The following is a 15303-nucleotide window of genomic DNA, read 5'->3' as shown; positions in this document are numbered from 1 at the left end:
GATTTTAACTCGGAAATCAACTATCTCTGCTAGAAGCTATCTTATTCAACATAGGATATCTATGCACACATATATATCATGCATATTTTAGGTGTTGGTATCCACTCCTGGTTTTAGCAATTTGATTGGTTTCTCTTTGCTTTTTTAATTTTTGTTTTATTTATTCAGCCTAGGGTGTGGGTTGTTTAACCAGTAGTTTAGTGGATATACCCCCTTGTTTTAGACCATAACTTTTCCTTCCTATTTATCCAAGAAGGAGTTCCTGTCAGAGGCACGTGGGAATGCCACCAGAACAAGATGCGCCTGCCGGGTCCCAGTCCACTCCCAGGCATGAGTGGACCTGGCGGGTGCCTGCACTTCTGGTAAGTATTCGTCGGCATTCCCCTTGATGTGCCGGGACCCATACCGCTCTCTGGCAAGAACGGACACGGGACACAGGAATAATGTGTAGGGGGGAGTGTGTGTGAGGGAGGCAGTGTGTGATGGGTGCAGTGTGTGTGAGGGAGGCAGTGTGTGATGGGTGCACTGTGGGCAGTGGCGTACATAGCGGGGTCGCCCAGCTGCCCTGCGACCCGGTATGTACGCCAGTGTCGCCAGCCTCTACTCCTTGGGGCCCAGGAGCTGGCCACCTCAGGGCCCCCCGAGGCTGGCCCTGGTATCACCAGGCAGGCTGGCGGGCACGCGAGGGAGCACTCTCCCCTGAGCGCTCTCTGCCCAGCTCCCTTGCGCACCACACTGATACCGGAGCCGGAAGATGACGTCATCTTTCGACTCCCTCGCGCGAGCGCCAGCCAGCCTGGTGACCAGCCGCCCAGCAACTACCACAAAGGTAGGGAGGCTGGGGGATTAATTTTGAAAAAAAAGTGTGTGTGTGTGTGTGTGTTAGAGTGTGTCAGTGAGTGTGTTACTGTGTGTGTCTGTTACTGAGTCTGTTTGGTGTCTGTTAGTGAGTGTGTGTGTTTTGTTAGTGAGTGTGTATGTGTCTGTCTGTCAGTGAGTGTGTGTATGTATGTATGTCTGTCACTGAGTGTTTGTCTGTCAGTAAATGTGTGTGTCTGTTAGCTAGTGTGTATATGTCTATTCGTGAGAGTGTGTGTCTTAAGCACTTACCTTTCTCCAACGCCGGACTCTCTTGGCGCTGGGGATCTCTCCGCCCCAATTTGCCTCTCAGCTCTCAATGCGCTGCACTCGGTGACCGGCTGCCCAGCAACACCACTGGACCCCAGGGAATCCCCTCAGCACTCCCAAAGGTAGGGAGGTTGGGGGATTAAATAAAAAAAAAAGTGTGTGTTAGAGTATGTGTGTGTTAGAGTGTATGTGTGTGTGTGTGTTAGAGTGTGAGTGAGTGTGTTACTGTGTGTGTCTGTTACTGAGTGCATGTTTTTGTAAGTGAGTTTGTGTGTGTCTGTCAGTAAATGTGTGTTTCTGTTAGCTAGTGTGTATACGTCTATTCGTGAGAGTGTGTGTGCGTGTCTGTTAGCTAGTGTGTATGCGTCTGTTCGTGAGAGTGTGTGTGTCTTAAGCACTTACCTTTCTCCAACGCCGGACTCCCTTCTGCTGGGGATCTCTCCTTCCCGATCTGCATCTGAGCTCCGAATGCGCATGCGCGGCAAGAGCCGCGCGAGCATTCAAACCGCCCATAGGAAAGCATTACTCAATGCTTTCCTATGGACGTTCAACGTCTTCTCACTGTGATTTTCACAGTGAGAATTGCGGAAGCGCCTCTAGCGGCTGTCAATGAGACAGCCACTAAAGGCTGGATTCTCTGAAACTGCTATGTTTTCAGCTGCAGGGTTAAAACTAGAGGGACCTGGCACCCAGACCACTTCATTGAGCTGATGTGATCTGGGTGTCTGTAGTGGTCCTTTAAGTGTAATGTGTATCTGGCGTACATACCGCGGTCACAGCCCTGTGACCCCTGCGACCCCTGCGACCAGGTGCCTGCCGCCACGTGTTGTGGCCCCGGCCCACGTAGTGTAAGCGCACGGGGGGGGGGCACGAATCAGTTTTCGCACTGGGGCCCCATGGGTTGTGTGTACCCCACTGAGTGTGTGGGGTACTGTGTGTGTGGGTGCAGTTTGTGTGTTAGAAAAGATGTGTAAGTGAGAGGTGTGGTGTGTGTGGGAAGGGTGTAGTGTGTGTGTGAGGAGCAGTGTATGTGATGGGTGCAGTGTGGGACAGTGTATGTGGGGCAGGGTAAGTGAGAGGTGCGGTGTGTTTGAAGGGGCAGTGTGTGTGTGTTAAAGATGTGTGTGTGCGAGAGGTGCTGTTTGTGTAAGGGGAGCCATGTGGGACAGTATATGTGGGGAAGAGTGAGTGAGAGGTGCAGTGTGTTTGTGAGGGGGCACTGTGTGTGTGAGGGGTGTAGTGTGTGTTTGTGTCTGAAAGGTGTAGGCAGGTGAGATGTGAAAATCTATCTTAATATCTCACCCTCCCTTCTTCTTACCTTTTACCAGGGAGAGGGGACATAATGCTGAAAGCCCTGGTGGTCCATTGGTGGCATGTTCACTTTAGCCTTCAGCTTCTCCGGCTGCAGGCTAACTCTCCTGTCTTCCTGCGAGCACAGCACTGTATCATAACGCTGCCACGGTAACACGCAGCACAGCTCCAACCAGCCTGCTTGCGGGAGGAACACGGAGCCTGCCAGTGGGCCGTTAGGGAGATCTTTGATCTCATTTAGGGGCCCAGACCTTGAGCTGTGTCAAGGGCCCCAAAATGTCTGATGGAAGCCCTGCATGTTTTAACTCATGCCTGTATTTCAGGTATAGGTGGAAGCTTTTAAAGAGCACTAAGCAAGTAGCCTTAGTGGAGGTCTCTGTGACTTCTTAATGAAAGAGATGGCATAGAATCACTGTGGGACATGTTTTTTAATTTCTAAATTCTTTGAATGATTAATGTAACTTACCATTATTTTTAATTATGCATCATTCTCTCACATTGCAGGCTACAATAAACTACTGAAAGACCTGGAAGATGGGCAAATCATTTCAGGAGACTCTTTCTATATACGTTTAAATTTAAACATTTCAAGCCAGTCAGACAGCTGCTCACTGTCAGTGCAGTGTGACGAGATTGTACATGTCCTTGACACTTTGTATCAGGGAAGATGTGAGTGGTGGTGTTCCAGAGTTGATCCATTCACTGACAGAAATTTGGAGGCAGGATCCATTCCCAGCTATAGCAGGTATGGGCAGCCTGTTTGTAAGCTCAATGTATACTAAAGTTATTCATCATATACTAGACATGTACATCTTCCACTACTGAACTGTAGTATCACCAGGTGTCTTTATGGTGGCCATATATAGTAGGTGTCACCTTACAAACTCATCACTTTTTGCTAGTTAACAAAGTAAAATATTACTAAGTGGGGATCTTCCATAAACACAAAAAACAATATATCATGTAAATAAATTATACGTTATGATAAAAACTGCTATCACAAACAATAGTTTAAATAGCAAGTAATTCTGGTCTGGCAGTAGAAAAAAAATGAAGGTCTTTATCAAAGGGCAAGTGAATTTATATTTGTTTATTTAAAGCTGCATTGTCAAATGTGGGGTCTTTGCATTTTTTGCAAATACCCTACAAGGTGGCTTGCCTACTTGTGCAGTCAAGAGAGTAGCGGTTAAGGAGATATACTTACCTCTTTAGTGTGCGATCTTTCCCCCAACATACATATACATCTTTGGCTCCTGACAACTTCATATACCTATGGCATCTTTTGCCAATCATTTAAAATGATGCCTGTTCTCATCACTCACCATGATGGAAGGTTGATGAGAATTGGAGAAACAAAAAAAATGGAAGCCTAAGATTAGGGAATACACTCTTACTGGGGGTAACCTAGAAAGCATGGGAAGAAGTAATGAAAAAGGAGAAAAATTGAGTGCCCTAATAAAACTTAAAACGTAACCTTTAATAGTTTCACAGTAAAACTGTTGATAATAAAAAAAGTTATATTTCTAACCACAGTGCTTATATTGGTCAAGTGATGATTAAAAAGCAGGGTGATTGTTTATTACGTAAGTAAACCTGCCGAGTTTCTAACTGTTTACACTTATAAACGTGCAGAAAAGATTTACTGCACTCACGGATCTATTAGGACAGGTAATAGGTATTGATATAAACTTGCAATCTGGTAATAAGATAAATTATCAAGGTTCCAGAGAGTCCCTAAATGCAATTTGATATGGTCTAACTAAGTAGTATATGTGCCTTCAAGGGTACCTGTCTAGATAGAGCATAAGTATATAGTTCTAGTGACCCTATCTCACCAATAGATCTCCATCACCAATGTGATTGGCTGGAACAATTATGACCAGTTTTGTATCTGACTGTCAGAATTCCTATTCTCCTTTATAATATCGGTTATCTCCCGCACACCGGTTTCCCTGAGCTGTGGGCGAAATGCACATGTAAGGGGCTCTCGGTGATCCAGGTAGATAGTTTATTTTAACAAATTACTAGATCAGAAATCCACTTATTTAACCAGGATCCCAAGCAGTGCCACTGTTCATAGATCGTGTCACTAGAACTATATAGATCGGTGAGATAGGGTCACTATAACTATATAGTTACAGTGCCTTGCAAAAGTATTCACCCCCTTGACTTTTTACCTATTTTGTTACATTACAGCCTTAAGTTCAATGTTTTATTAATCTGAATTTTATGTGATGGATCAGAACACAATAGTCTAAGTTGGTGAAGTGAAATGAGAAAAATATATATAAACAAGACAAAGTTTGCCAGATAATGATATGTCCAAGAAGACAGACAAGGGGGTTACCCTAATAAAGTAAGAAAACAAAAAAAAGAGAGAGGAGAGTCTGTCACTCAAGATAGTAGATATAACTATGTGTGGTAGAGTAGGTAAGGCAGTTAAAATTAATACTTTATTAATACAAAACTGTATAGAAAATGAGCACAAACACATACATAATCATATAACCCTAACCATCGCTAACAGTCTAATGCAGTATATGCGACCGTAGTCAATAGAAGGGAAAAAAATATGAGGGGGAGGGAAAAGGGAGTAATACAACTAGGCGATACAGAATTCTCAATGGCTAGAGAAGTAGGTAGGAAAAGTGTATCCTAAATAGAGAAACAGTAATAACTTGAAAATATCTGCACAAAAAATGTATCCAAGAAATGTATCAATCTCGAGCTACTGATGAGACACTGGCAGTGTTTAGTATGCTCATGAGACTGAGAGTGTAACAATGTATGGCAGGTAGAATAGTAAACCTGCACCAGATACTGTAAAGCGGCAGACAGGTTAATCTGATCCAAAGATCAGTCACTCTAGTTGGGGATAATCAGTTTTAACGTAGCTTGCAAGAGTGCACAATCCGCACGGGAAGTTACTGTTGTATGAAAATACAGCACCATGAGACTCCCACCAGCAATCTGCTCATGAAATACTTGGGACGGGGGCTAAAAATGTCTGTCCCCGTAGTCCCTACTTGGACATAAAAGCCTAACAGTATGTAACCTGAAAAAACCTGCGCAAAGAATGTATCCAAGGAATGTATCAATCTAGGGTTACTAATGAAACCCTGGCACCAACTCCAGTGGCAAGACACATTCATAACTTCCATGCTGGCAAATCTGACTGTTTAAAATTTCAAGCAATTGAAAAATTACTTCTCAATCCTAGGAAGGGTGATTTTAACAAGTCTCTTTTACATAAAGAATCTCAATGGATTTTCTCATTTAAGACCTTTGCTCCTTTTGGTCTAAATGAGGAATTCAATTACACTGCATTTATACATTAACCAGCCATCACTTTAGGGTTTTCTCTTATTATAATTAATTATGAATATTGCCCTTTAGACTTATACCTTAGAATCTATGTTCCAGCTATCCTCACTACTAGTGTATTGCTTCTAAGATTGGCATGAGTACTAGATTCATTCAGTTACTATTTTTTCTCATTGTAAATATATGCAGTTCTTTCACTATATAGTGAATTACTAATACAAAATGCTCCCATGGTTTCCCCTTTTTTTTATGATTTTGTTACATTTTTTTCGCTTTTTGATATATTGCTTAACTTTCAATTAGCATTTGTGACATTATATCTCTTATGGATCACCCAGTCATTCTTATAAGTCTTACCCATTGTACTACTTTCTCACTAAGGGGATCATAGCTAGTGAAAAAAAAAACCTATTTTCGAGCACCTTTTCGGCCACCGTACCAGCTTTTCAAGTCTTCTCCCCCCGGACTCTGACATAGCCAATGAGCTCCGCGGGCGGGCTTTTTAAACCTTAGCAGCCTGGGACGTAGTTCCCCCTGATGAGCCTCTAATCCAGGCAAAACGCGCGTCGGGTGTCACATAGGGTATCACTTACATAGTAGTGATACGTTCCCGGCTCCTCTCTCCACTGAGAACTATTCAGCACTGAGAAGTTATATTTGTTTCTATTACTGTTCCTTGGGTGTTACTGGCGCTATCATACAGCCTCCCTGGAACTTCTTTGCATTGCTGACGGCTGACAGCCATTCTCAGCCTGAGCGCTTAGCCGGATACTTACCATGGTACTGATCCAGATCGTTAGTTCCTGACGTACAGGATTTCTTTACAACCACGTATTTATTTAGAGCTACCTTACTCTAATACCTCCTTTCCATACTCTTTTATCTATATATAGCACCCATGAAGGCACTATTCCATCTATTACTCACTCTTTAACCTTTCATTACTGTCAGGTTATTATGTCTAATTAGGGACTACGGGTACTGGCGATTGTAGCCCCCGTCCCTAGTATTACACAAGTAGACTTCCCGTGCGGATTGTGCACTCTTGCGAGCTACATTGAAACTGATTATCCCCAACTAGAGTGACTGATCTTTGGATCAGATTAACCTGTCTGCCGCTTTACAGTATCTGGTGCAGGTTTACTATTCTACCTGCCATACATTGTTACACTCTCAGTCTCATGAGCATACTAAACACTGCCAGTGTCTCATCAGTAGCTCGAGATTGATACATTTCTTGGATACATTTTTTGCGCAGATATTTTCAGGTTATTACTGTTTCTCTATTTAGGATACAGTTTTCCTACCTACTTCTCTAGCCATTGAGAATTCTGTATCGCCTAGTTTTATTACTCCCTTTTCCCTCCCCCTCATATTTTTCTTTCCCTTCTATTGACTACGGTCACATATACTGCATTAGACTGTTAGCGATGGTTAGGGTTATATGATTATGTATGTGTTTGTGCTCATTTTCTATACAGTTTTGTATTAATAAAGTATTATTTTTAACTGCCTTACCAACTCTATCACACATAGAGAAAAATATATACATAAAACTATTTTTTAGAAATAGAAAACAGAAAATTGGCATGTGCGTATGTACTCACCCCCTTTGTTATGAAGCCCATAAAAAGCTCTGGTGCAACCAATTACCTTCAGAAGACACATAATTAGTGAAATAATGTCCACCTGTGTGCAATCTAAGTGTCACATGATCTGTCATTACATATACACACCTTTTTTGAAAGGCCCCAGAGGCTGCAACGCCTAAGAAAGAGGCACCACTTACCAAACACTGCCATGAAGACCACGGAACTCTCCAAAGTAAGGGACAATATTGTTGAGAAGTACAAGTCAGGATTAGGTTATAAAAAAAACATCTATCATAACCAAATGGAAAGAACATGGCACAACAGCAAACCTGCCAAGAGACTGCTGCCCGCCATAACTCACATACCGGGCAAGGAGGGTATTAATCAGAGAGGCAGCACAGAGACTTGAGGTAACGCTGGAGGAGCTGCAGAGTTCCACAGCAGAGACTGGAGTATCTGTACATAGGATGACAATAAGCCGTACGCTCCATAGAGTTGGGCTTTATGGCAGAGTGGCCAGAAGAAAGCCATTACTTTCAGCAAAAAACGAAATGGCACATTTTGAGTTTGCGAAAAGGCATGTGGGAGACTCCCAAAATGTATGGAGGAAGGTGCTCTGGTCTGATGAGACTAAAATTGAACTTTTCGGCCATCAAAGTAAGCTCTTTGTCTGGCGCAAACCCAACACATCACATCACCCAAAGAACACCATCCCCACAGTGAAACATGGTGGTGGCAGCATCATGCTGTGGGGATGTTTTTAAGCAGCCACGACTGGGAAACTGGTGAGAGTTGAGGGAAAGATGGATGGTGCTAAATACAGGGATATTCTTGAGCAAAATATTTGAGGCTAGGACCAGGCCCGGACTGGCCATTGGGCACACTGGGCAAATGCCCGGTGGGCCGCGGTGGCCGTGGGGCCGAGGCCGGCAGGGGAAGGTCCCAGGATCTCCCCTGCCGGTCTATGCAGGGCCGGCACTATCCGAGCGCCGGCCCCGCTGTTTTCAATGAAGGGCCGGTGAGGAGATCATAGATCTCCCTCACCGGCCCACTTGGAGAGACATGCGGCTGGGGAGGGAGGTAGAGGACCCGGCGGAGCTCTATCTTGCAGCTCCGCCGGGTTCCTCTCGCGAGATCCGGCGCGTTGCCATGGCAACGACCGGATCTCGCGAGAGTGAACTCTAGCCTCGCAGGCTAGAGTTCACTCACCCACTGGACCGCCAGGGAAGATACCAGCGTGCCGGTCCCCCCCTCTCACTCACCAGCGTTCCGGTCCCCCCCCACGTTTGAGGCTACAGGTAAGAAGGGAGGGGAGGAGGGGGGACATAATGCTACTTTTTTATTTTATTTTACCCCCCCAACACTCACTCCCTTCTAACATTCACACACATCACACACAGCACTATCACATCCATCACACACAGCACTCTCACTCCCATCACACACAGCACTATCACATCCATCACACACAGCACTCTCACTCCCATCACACACAGCACTATCACATCCATCACACACAGCACTCTCACTCCAATCACACACAGCACTCTCACTCCCATCACACACAGCACTATCACATCCATCACACACAGCACTCTCACTCCCATCACACACAGCACTCTCACTCCCATCACACACAGCACTATCACATCCATCACACACAGCACTCTCACTCCCATCACACACAGCACTATCACATCCATCACACACAGCACTCTCACTCCCATCACACACAGCACTCTCACTCCCATCACACACAGCACTCTCACTCCCATCACACACAGCACTCTCACTCCCATCACACACAGCACTCTCACTCCCATCACACACAGCACTATCACATCCATCACACACAGCACTCTCACTCCCATCACACACAGCACTATCACATCCATCACACACAGCACTATCACTCCCATCACACACAGCACTATCACATCCATCACACACAGCACTATCACATCCATCACACACAGCACTCTCACTCCCATCACACACAGCACTCTCACATCCATCACACACAGCACTCTCACTCCCATCACACACAGCACTCACACACACATCACACTCAGCACTATCACAAAACACATCATTCACAGCACTATTACAAAACACATCACACTCAGCACACTCAGAACTCTCACACTCAGCACTCTCACACTCAGCACTCTCACACACATCACACTCAGGACTCACACACACATCACACTCAGCACTATCACACACATAACACACAGCATTCAGCACTATCACAAAACACATCACACACAGCACTCAGCACTATCACAAAACACATCACACACAGCACTCAGCACTATCACAAAACACATCACACACAGCACTCTCACACATCATCCACAGCACTATCACACTCGGCACTCTCACACACAGCGCACTCACACACATCATACACAGCATCCATCATACACACATACTGCACCCCTCACATACACACAGAACCTCCCCAACACACTGCACCACACACATACACAATACTTCCAAATATATATATATATATATATACACACACACTACATTCCTGACATACACACTCTGGATCCCCTATACACACAATTGATTCCTTGTAAGCAAACACATACTACACCCCTAAACACACCTTCTACAAACACTACATCACATATATACACACACACACACACACTATAGCCTGTATGCACACACTTGCTACATCCCCTATACACACATTCTCTACAGCCCCTAGCCACATATGCATTACATTACACCACAAACACTACACAACTAAAACCGACCTTATTGCACAATACCACACCACAATCAGCTCACTCTATACACACACACACACACAATCCCACAAGCAGGCTCTAAACACAGCACGATACTCTTTCCTGGCATTTTTGTCTCCTGGTATCCATTTATAGAGACACCAGAGACAAGTTGCAAGGAAACACAGTGCAAGCATGTTATTACATTTGCTTGCACTGTGCAGAACAAATACAGGGCTTTTTTCTCATGCTAGAGCTCTTTAGCAGAGCTCTGCGCATGGTCTGCCCTGGCCTGCACTTTGAGAAGGGGGCGTGTTTGTCGTTAGTGACGACAAAACACACCCTCTCTGCCCCGCCCCTTCTTAGTGGGCCGCTGTGATAAAAAAATGCCCGGGCCGAATTTTTATCCCAGTCCGGCCCTGGCTAGGATGGAGATTCACCTTCCAGCAGGACAATGACCCCCAAATACACTGCTAAAGCAACACTTGAGTGGTTTAAGGGGAAACATGTAAATGTGTTGCAATGGCCTAGTCAAAGCCCAGACCTCAATCCAATAGAAAATCTGTGGTCAGACTTAAAGATTGCTGTTCACAAGTGCAAACCATCCAACTCCGGATAAAACCAGGTTCCAGATTCAAAATTGTTATAAAAAAAAAAAATTTGAAGCACATTTGCCCAATAAAATAAAATGGATAAAATATAGATCTAACGCGTTTCGTCCAACGCAGTGGACTTCATCAGAGATAAAACCACAATGTATAGCAATACATAAAAAAACATGCATAGAAACCATCCCCCTCCCCCCTTAGTCCCATTATATACACATTGCAAATGGAGTTGATTGAAGATCAATCAGGTGTGGCTATGTTCCGGACGATTTTCATTGGTGGATGAAGTGATGGAAGGGTCTTGTGGAGCTTTCTGTTGGCATCAGCATGTGGACGCAATCATTAGTTTGAAATTACACTAATTCATCTGACTTGCGTTCCATTAAACCGGATATGCGTTCCACGTTCCACTTCCGGTTTCGCACATCACTGCCGGTTCCGGTCAGAATGTCCTGAACGTCTATGCGTTCCAATAATGTGTGTACATGCATTCCGCATGGAATATCTAATGCTTAGAAGGCAGTAATATAACAAATAAAGAATATGAGAGATCAATATGGATTGGATATTAGGAAATGGGTACAAAATGTGTCTCTCATCAAAAAGATATGTTGATACAAAAAAATTATTTTGTGCATTATCAACTCTATTTAGCATTATAAATATGAAGAATTAACAATACATGAGCAACAACAATGTATCCACTTGGATCATTAAAAGTGAAATAATTAATGGAACGTGTTGCTTATTACCAGATCGCAAGTTTATATCAATACCTGTAATGGCACCTCCGGGGATACAAGGAGTTAATACCATTTAGGATGTTTCCTTCCCGAATGCGAAGGCAGCTAACGAACACTCCAACCAGCCGAACAGGAATCATACGAACACTCTCCCCTCCAAACAGCCGAACAGTAAATCCATACGAATCAATTCCCCCCAAGTACGAGACAAAGCTCCGTATTGAGGGTCAGCAGAGATCTGGTTTAATGGGGCTACCTGCCCAGTATTTAGGCAGGTCTTCCACCAGGTGGACACTCCCCTAGGGGACCTGGTGGAAAACTGTGATAAAAATGATACAGTAACCAATCACAATGTTACAGACATAAACACTCCCCTTTAGCTGTGAAGAACCCTCCTCTCCATCCTGGAGATAATTGGGAAGTAATTCAATTATCTCCCAGGATAGAGGCAAAACTAAATTTTACATGTGGCAGTAAAAACACATAAAAATATATAACATAAAAACTACCAAATGCACTAGGTACAATTAACGTATCCCCAGATAGCTTAGATCTGAGCGCACATTATTACCGAATGGCACTCAGATCACATACATACAGTTCAAGTGCCATGGAGTCAAAGTCTTTCGCTCCATGGCATAGCTATCTGGGGTAAGTCCATTCGTGAAAAAAAAGTACCGAACGGGCCGGCGTTTGTATGCTGGATGAACAGAAGAAGGGAGGTCGTCAGCTTCAGCGGTGTTCATGAGAAATAGTGTCAGTTTTTAGTTCAATGAAATCGTCGACGAACACTGCTTGCTTTTGTATGTCCAAGATGGCCCCCACCTCATGGTCGGCATACGAACGACGACCACCCAGACGGCATTCGACAATTAGGAAATGTCTGCAGTTAACCACAATGTTCTAATGAGGCCAAGAGATTAACCAGCAGCACACTTCCCTACTGGGTGGCCGGCCGTTCGACAGTTGCTCGGTAAAAGAGCAAATAAACGTAGGGGCTGCACGGACAGAGGAAATAGCCGAACAAACAGACAAATGGAGGGAAAATAAAAGTAATTCACAGACAGATGGGTCTGTCACAATACCTATTACTTGTCCTAATAGATCGGTGAATGCAGTAAATCTGTACACTTATATGTGTGGCGGGTGCTTTGGAAACAATAAACAGCACCTTCTATCTCGGTAGTTAATCATTGCCGTAACAATTACCAAATGCCAGGTATCCTTGGGCTAAGTCTGAAGCAACTATTTTGCTCTGTTCTAAACTGTTATTTCACCTTACATTAGGTAGAAAACTAAGAGAAAGCAGACCTTATTAAATGAACATAGAAATCTATCATGCTCAATCAAGAGATACTGTCTGTCCATAAATAACTGTGTTCATGGAACCTTGCAATCTTAAGTTGAAACATTTACAACCCTAGGCATTTATAACAATAACGATTATAACAGTTACATCACTAGAAGTATAATGATACACTGACTGCAATTGACTTACCATTGAAATGTATAAACTCAGCAGGTTTACTTACGTAATAAACAATTATCCTGCTTTTTAATCATCACTTTGAGCACTATAAGCACTGTGATTAGAAATATAACTGGTTTTATTTTTATTATCGACATAGTTTTACTGTGAAACTATTAAAGTTCAGTTTTAAGTTTTTTAGGGCACTCAATTTTTCTCCTTTTTCATTACTAGTTAAGTAAGAAATGGCAACATAAACTCTGACTTTTGTCAAAGATTGGCAATTACATGGGACAAAGAAGTCCCTACTTTGTCTCATGCATCTTTTTTGATTGTGTTTGAATCTCAAAAAAAAAAAGCTTTTCGTAAAGATTCTATTTGAAAAAAATTACAGAAGTGATAGAGCTACTTTAATATTTCTTGGAAAGTTCTCTTGCAGTTTCTGATGTAATCTCACCTGCTTAGTGATTGAATCAGTCAATTATAAGACAGTAGTGTATGTTTACACTTGCCCTTATGAACACAAGAAACCAAAAAGACTGAAACCGTGACTGAAATCCCAATCATTATCCTAGGTATTAATAATTTTATGGCAAGACAGGAGGCGAATATTTGCTTATCTTTCTTTACTGTAACTCCCAGTAGTAAAGAAATAGTTAACAATCAGTTTCTTGTTTTTTATAACCTTGTAGGGGGGCTGACATTCTAGTCAGCCCACAGCTTTTTGTACATCTTTTATTCCATTAATATTTTCTGTACATTTAATTGAGCGCTGCCTATCTCTCCCTCAGCTCCCGGCATCTTGCCGGTCCGTTTAGGCGCTCCGTTTTCCCTGCGCACAGCTTGTTTCCCTTATGTCTCCATAAAGACTCCATAAAGACGTGTCACGCCGGTTTTCTATGTTTGAGACCATTTCTTAATACTATTTCCCATGCTTTCTGACTCACACCATCATGTGGGCACTCCTGGAGTGTGTTGTATGGCGATTTGTTTCGTCTCTTCACTGTGATTGCGACCCAGCTGTTCGGTAAGTGTAATTTGCGTTCTTAGCCCAGACCTCTCTAAGTTCTAATTAAAGGAGCACACCTCTCTCATACACAATATCTGTTTTCTTTTGCAGATTCCCAAATTAAAAAACAAGTGTTTTAAAACAAATCCTTGCATTATTTTGAGGGTGACCCCATCTGGTCTCTATACTAAGGGTGACCCCTATTGCCTCTAATACAATGTAACCCCCTATTTTGATTACACAGGTAATACCTGTCATTGATTCTGGACATTCTATTGTCCTTATTCTCTTGGTGAACCCCACTGATAACAGTTGTGGATGAACCCCACCTTATTTGCAGGATAATTAATTATTTGTTATTCTGTGCACTATATCCTGTTTAAGTCCACTGCCTTTTTGTAATGTGGTCTGCATTATGTCTGATTAGCCCGAACCAGCAGTTTCTGCTGAACTAAAGGCATGGCTATACAATGCCATCGCTGACTCCATACCCAAGGCTTTAGCGGCTTTCCGCGAGCAGACAGAGCCAGCCCCAATGGCGACCAGTACTCAATTGTCAGACTCTGAGGATTCTCAAGGTTCAGACCATGACGAAGTCCCTCACAAACCCTTGGAAGGGTGATAGCGCTACCGCCGGTAAAGGCAAAGCGCCTGACAAAAAAAGAGTTTGCCATTCTAAATCCAGGGGAGCTGTCTCCCAACATGATTTTGATCCACTTGAAGGTTCAACCTCTAACTATCCTCTTCAGGTGGTAGATGAATATTGTGCAGGGTACTCAGATGAGGATCTTCCACCTCATAAAACATCCCGAGATCTTTCCTCCTCTAGATTTGCCAACAAGTTCTCCCTCATGCCACAAGAGGAATTTCACTTGGAGTCTGACCTAATCCCTGACCCCTATTAGATGCCGCTGGCCATCCCTTATTTGACCCTAGATGTATCAGGCACCCTAGATCTGCCGAATGGACACCTCCAGACCACATTGCTAAATACTGTAGAATGTGGCTCCGTCGACCACCAAGTCAGGGAAAGACCCTCGTAAGGGTTTAGAACAAGGCCTGAAGGCGAGTCAGGAGAAACTTATGGATGTAGCGGGCCCGCACATCCAGATTTTTATTATCGCAGATGAGGCTTTGACAGGTGGCACTTTTAATGCACATATGATGCGAGAGTGGGCACAAAGGGCTTTATGCCTCTTAGGCGATGCCAATGTGGCGATCTCGATGGAACGGAGGAAGGAAATCCTTTATAAAATCAATGCCAAGCTTGCCGAATTGGGCATTAAAGAACTTGGTCCTGAGGTTCAAGGGATGTTATTTGGAGACAAGTTCATAAAATAACTGAGTAAACATGTCTCCGTATTTACTATGCTAAC

The 15303-nt window shown here is 43.6% G+C and overlaps 1 protein-coding gene across 1 annotated transcript in view; it reads left to right on the top strand.

Moving 5' to 3' along the window:
- Window positions 1-15303, top strand: part of CARD11 (caspase recruitment domain family member 11) — a 1037045-nt gene that overhangs the window by 778601 nt on the left and 243141 nt on the right. The window contains exon 17 of the mRNA XM_063430219.1: window positions 2944-3184. Coding sequence (XP_063286289.1) covers window positions 2944-3184 — 241 coding nt within the window. The remainder of the gene's footprint in view (window positions 1-2943; window positions 3185-15303) is intronic.

The sequence above is a fragment of the Pelobates fuscus genome, chromosome 8, assembly GCF_036172605.1.
Source record: "Pelobates fuscus isolate aPelFus1 chromosome 8, aPelFus1.pri, whole genome shotgun sequence".
Taxonomy (NCBI): domain Eukaryota; kingdom Metazoa; phylum Chordata; class Amphibia; order Anura; family Pelobatidae; genus Pelobates; species Pelobates fuscus.
Note: the sequence above shows the minus strand (reverse complement) of the source record. Positions and strands in the feature narration are given on the sequence as shown.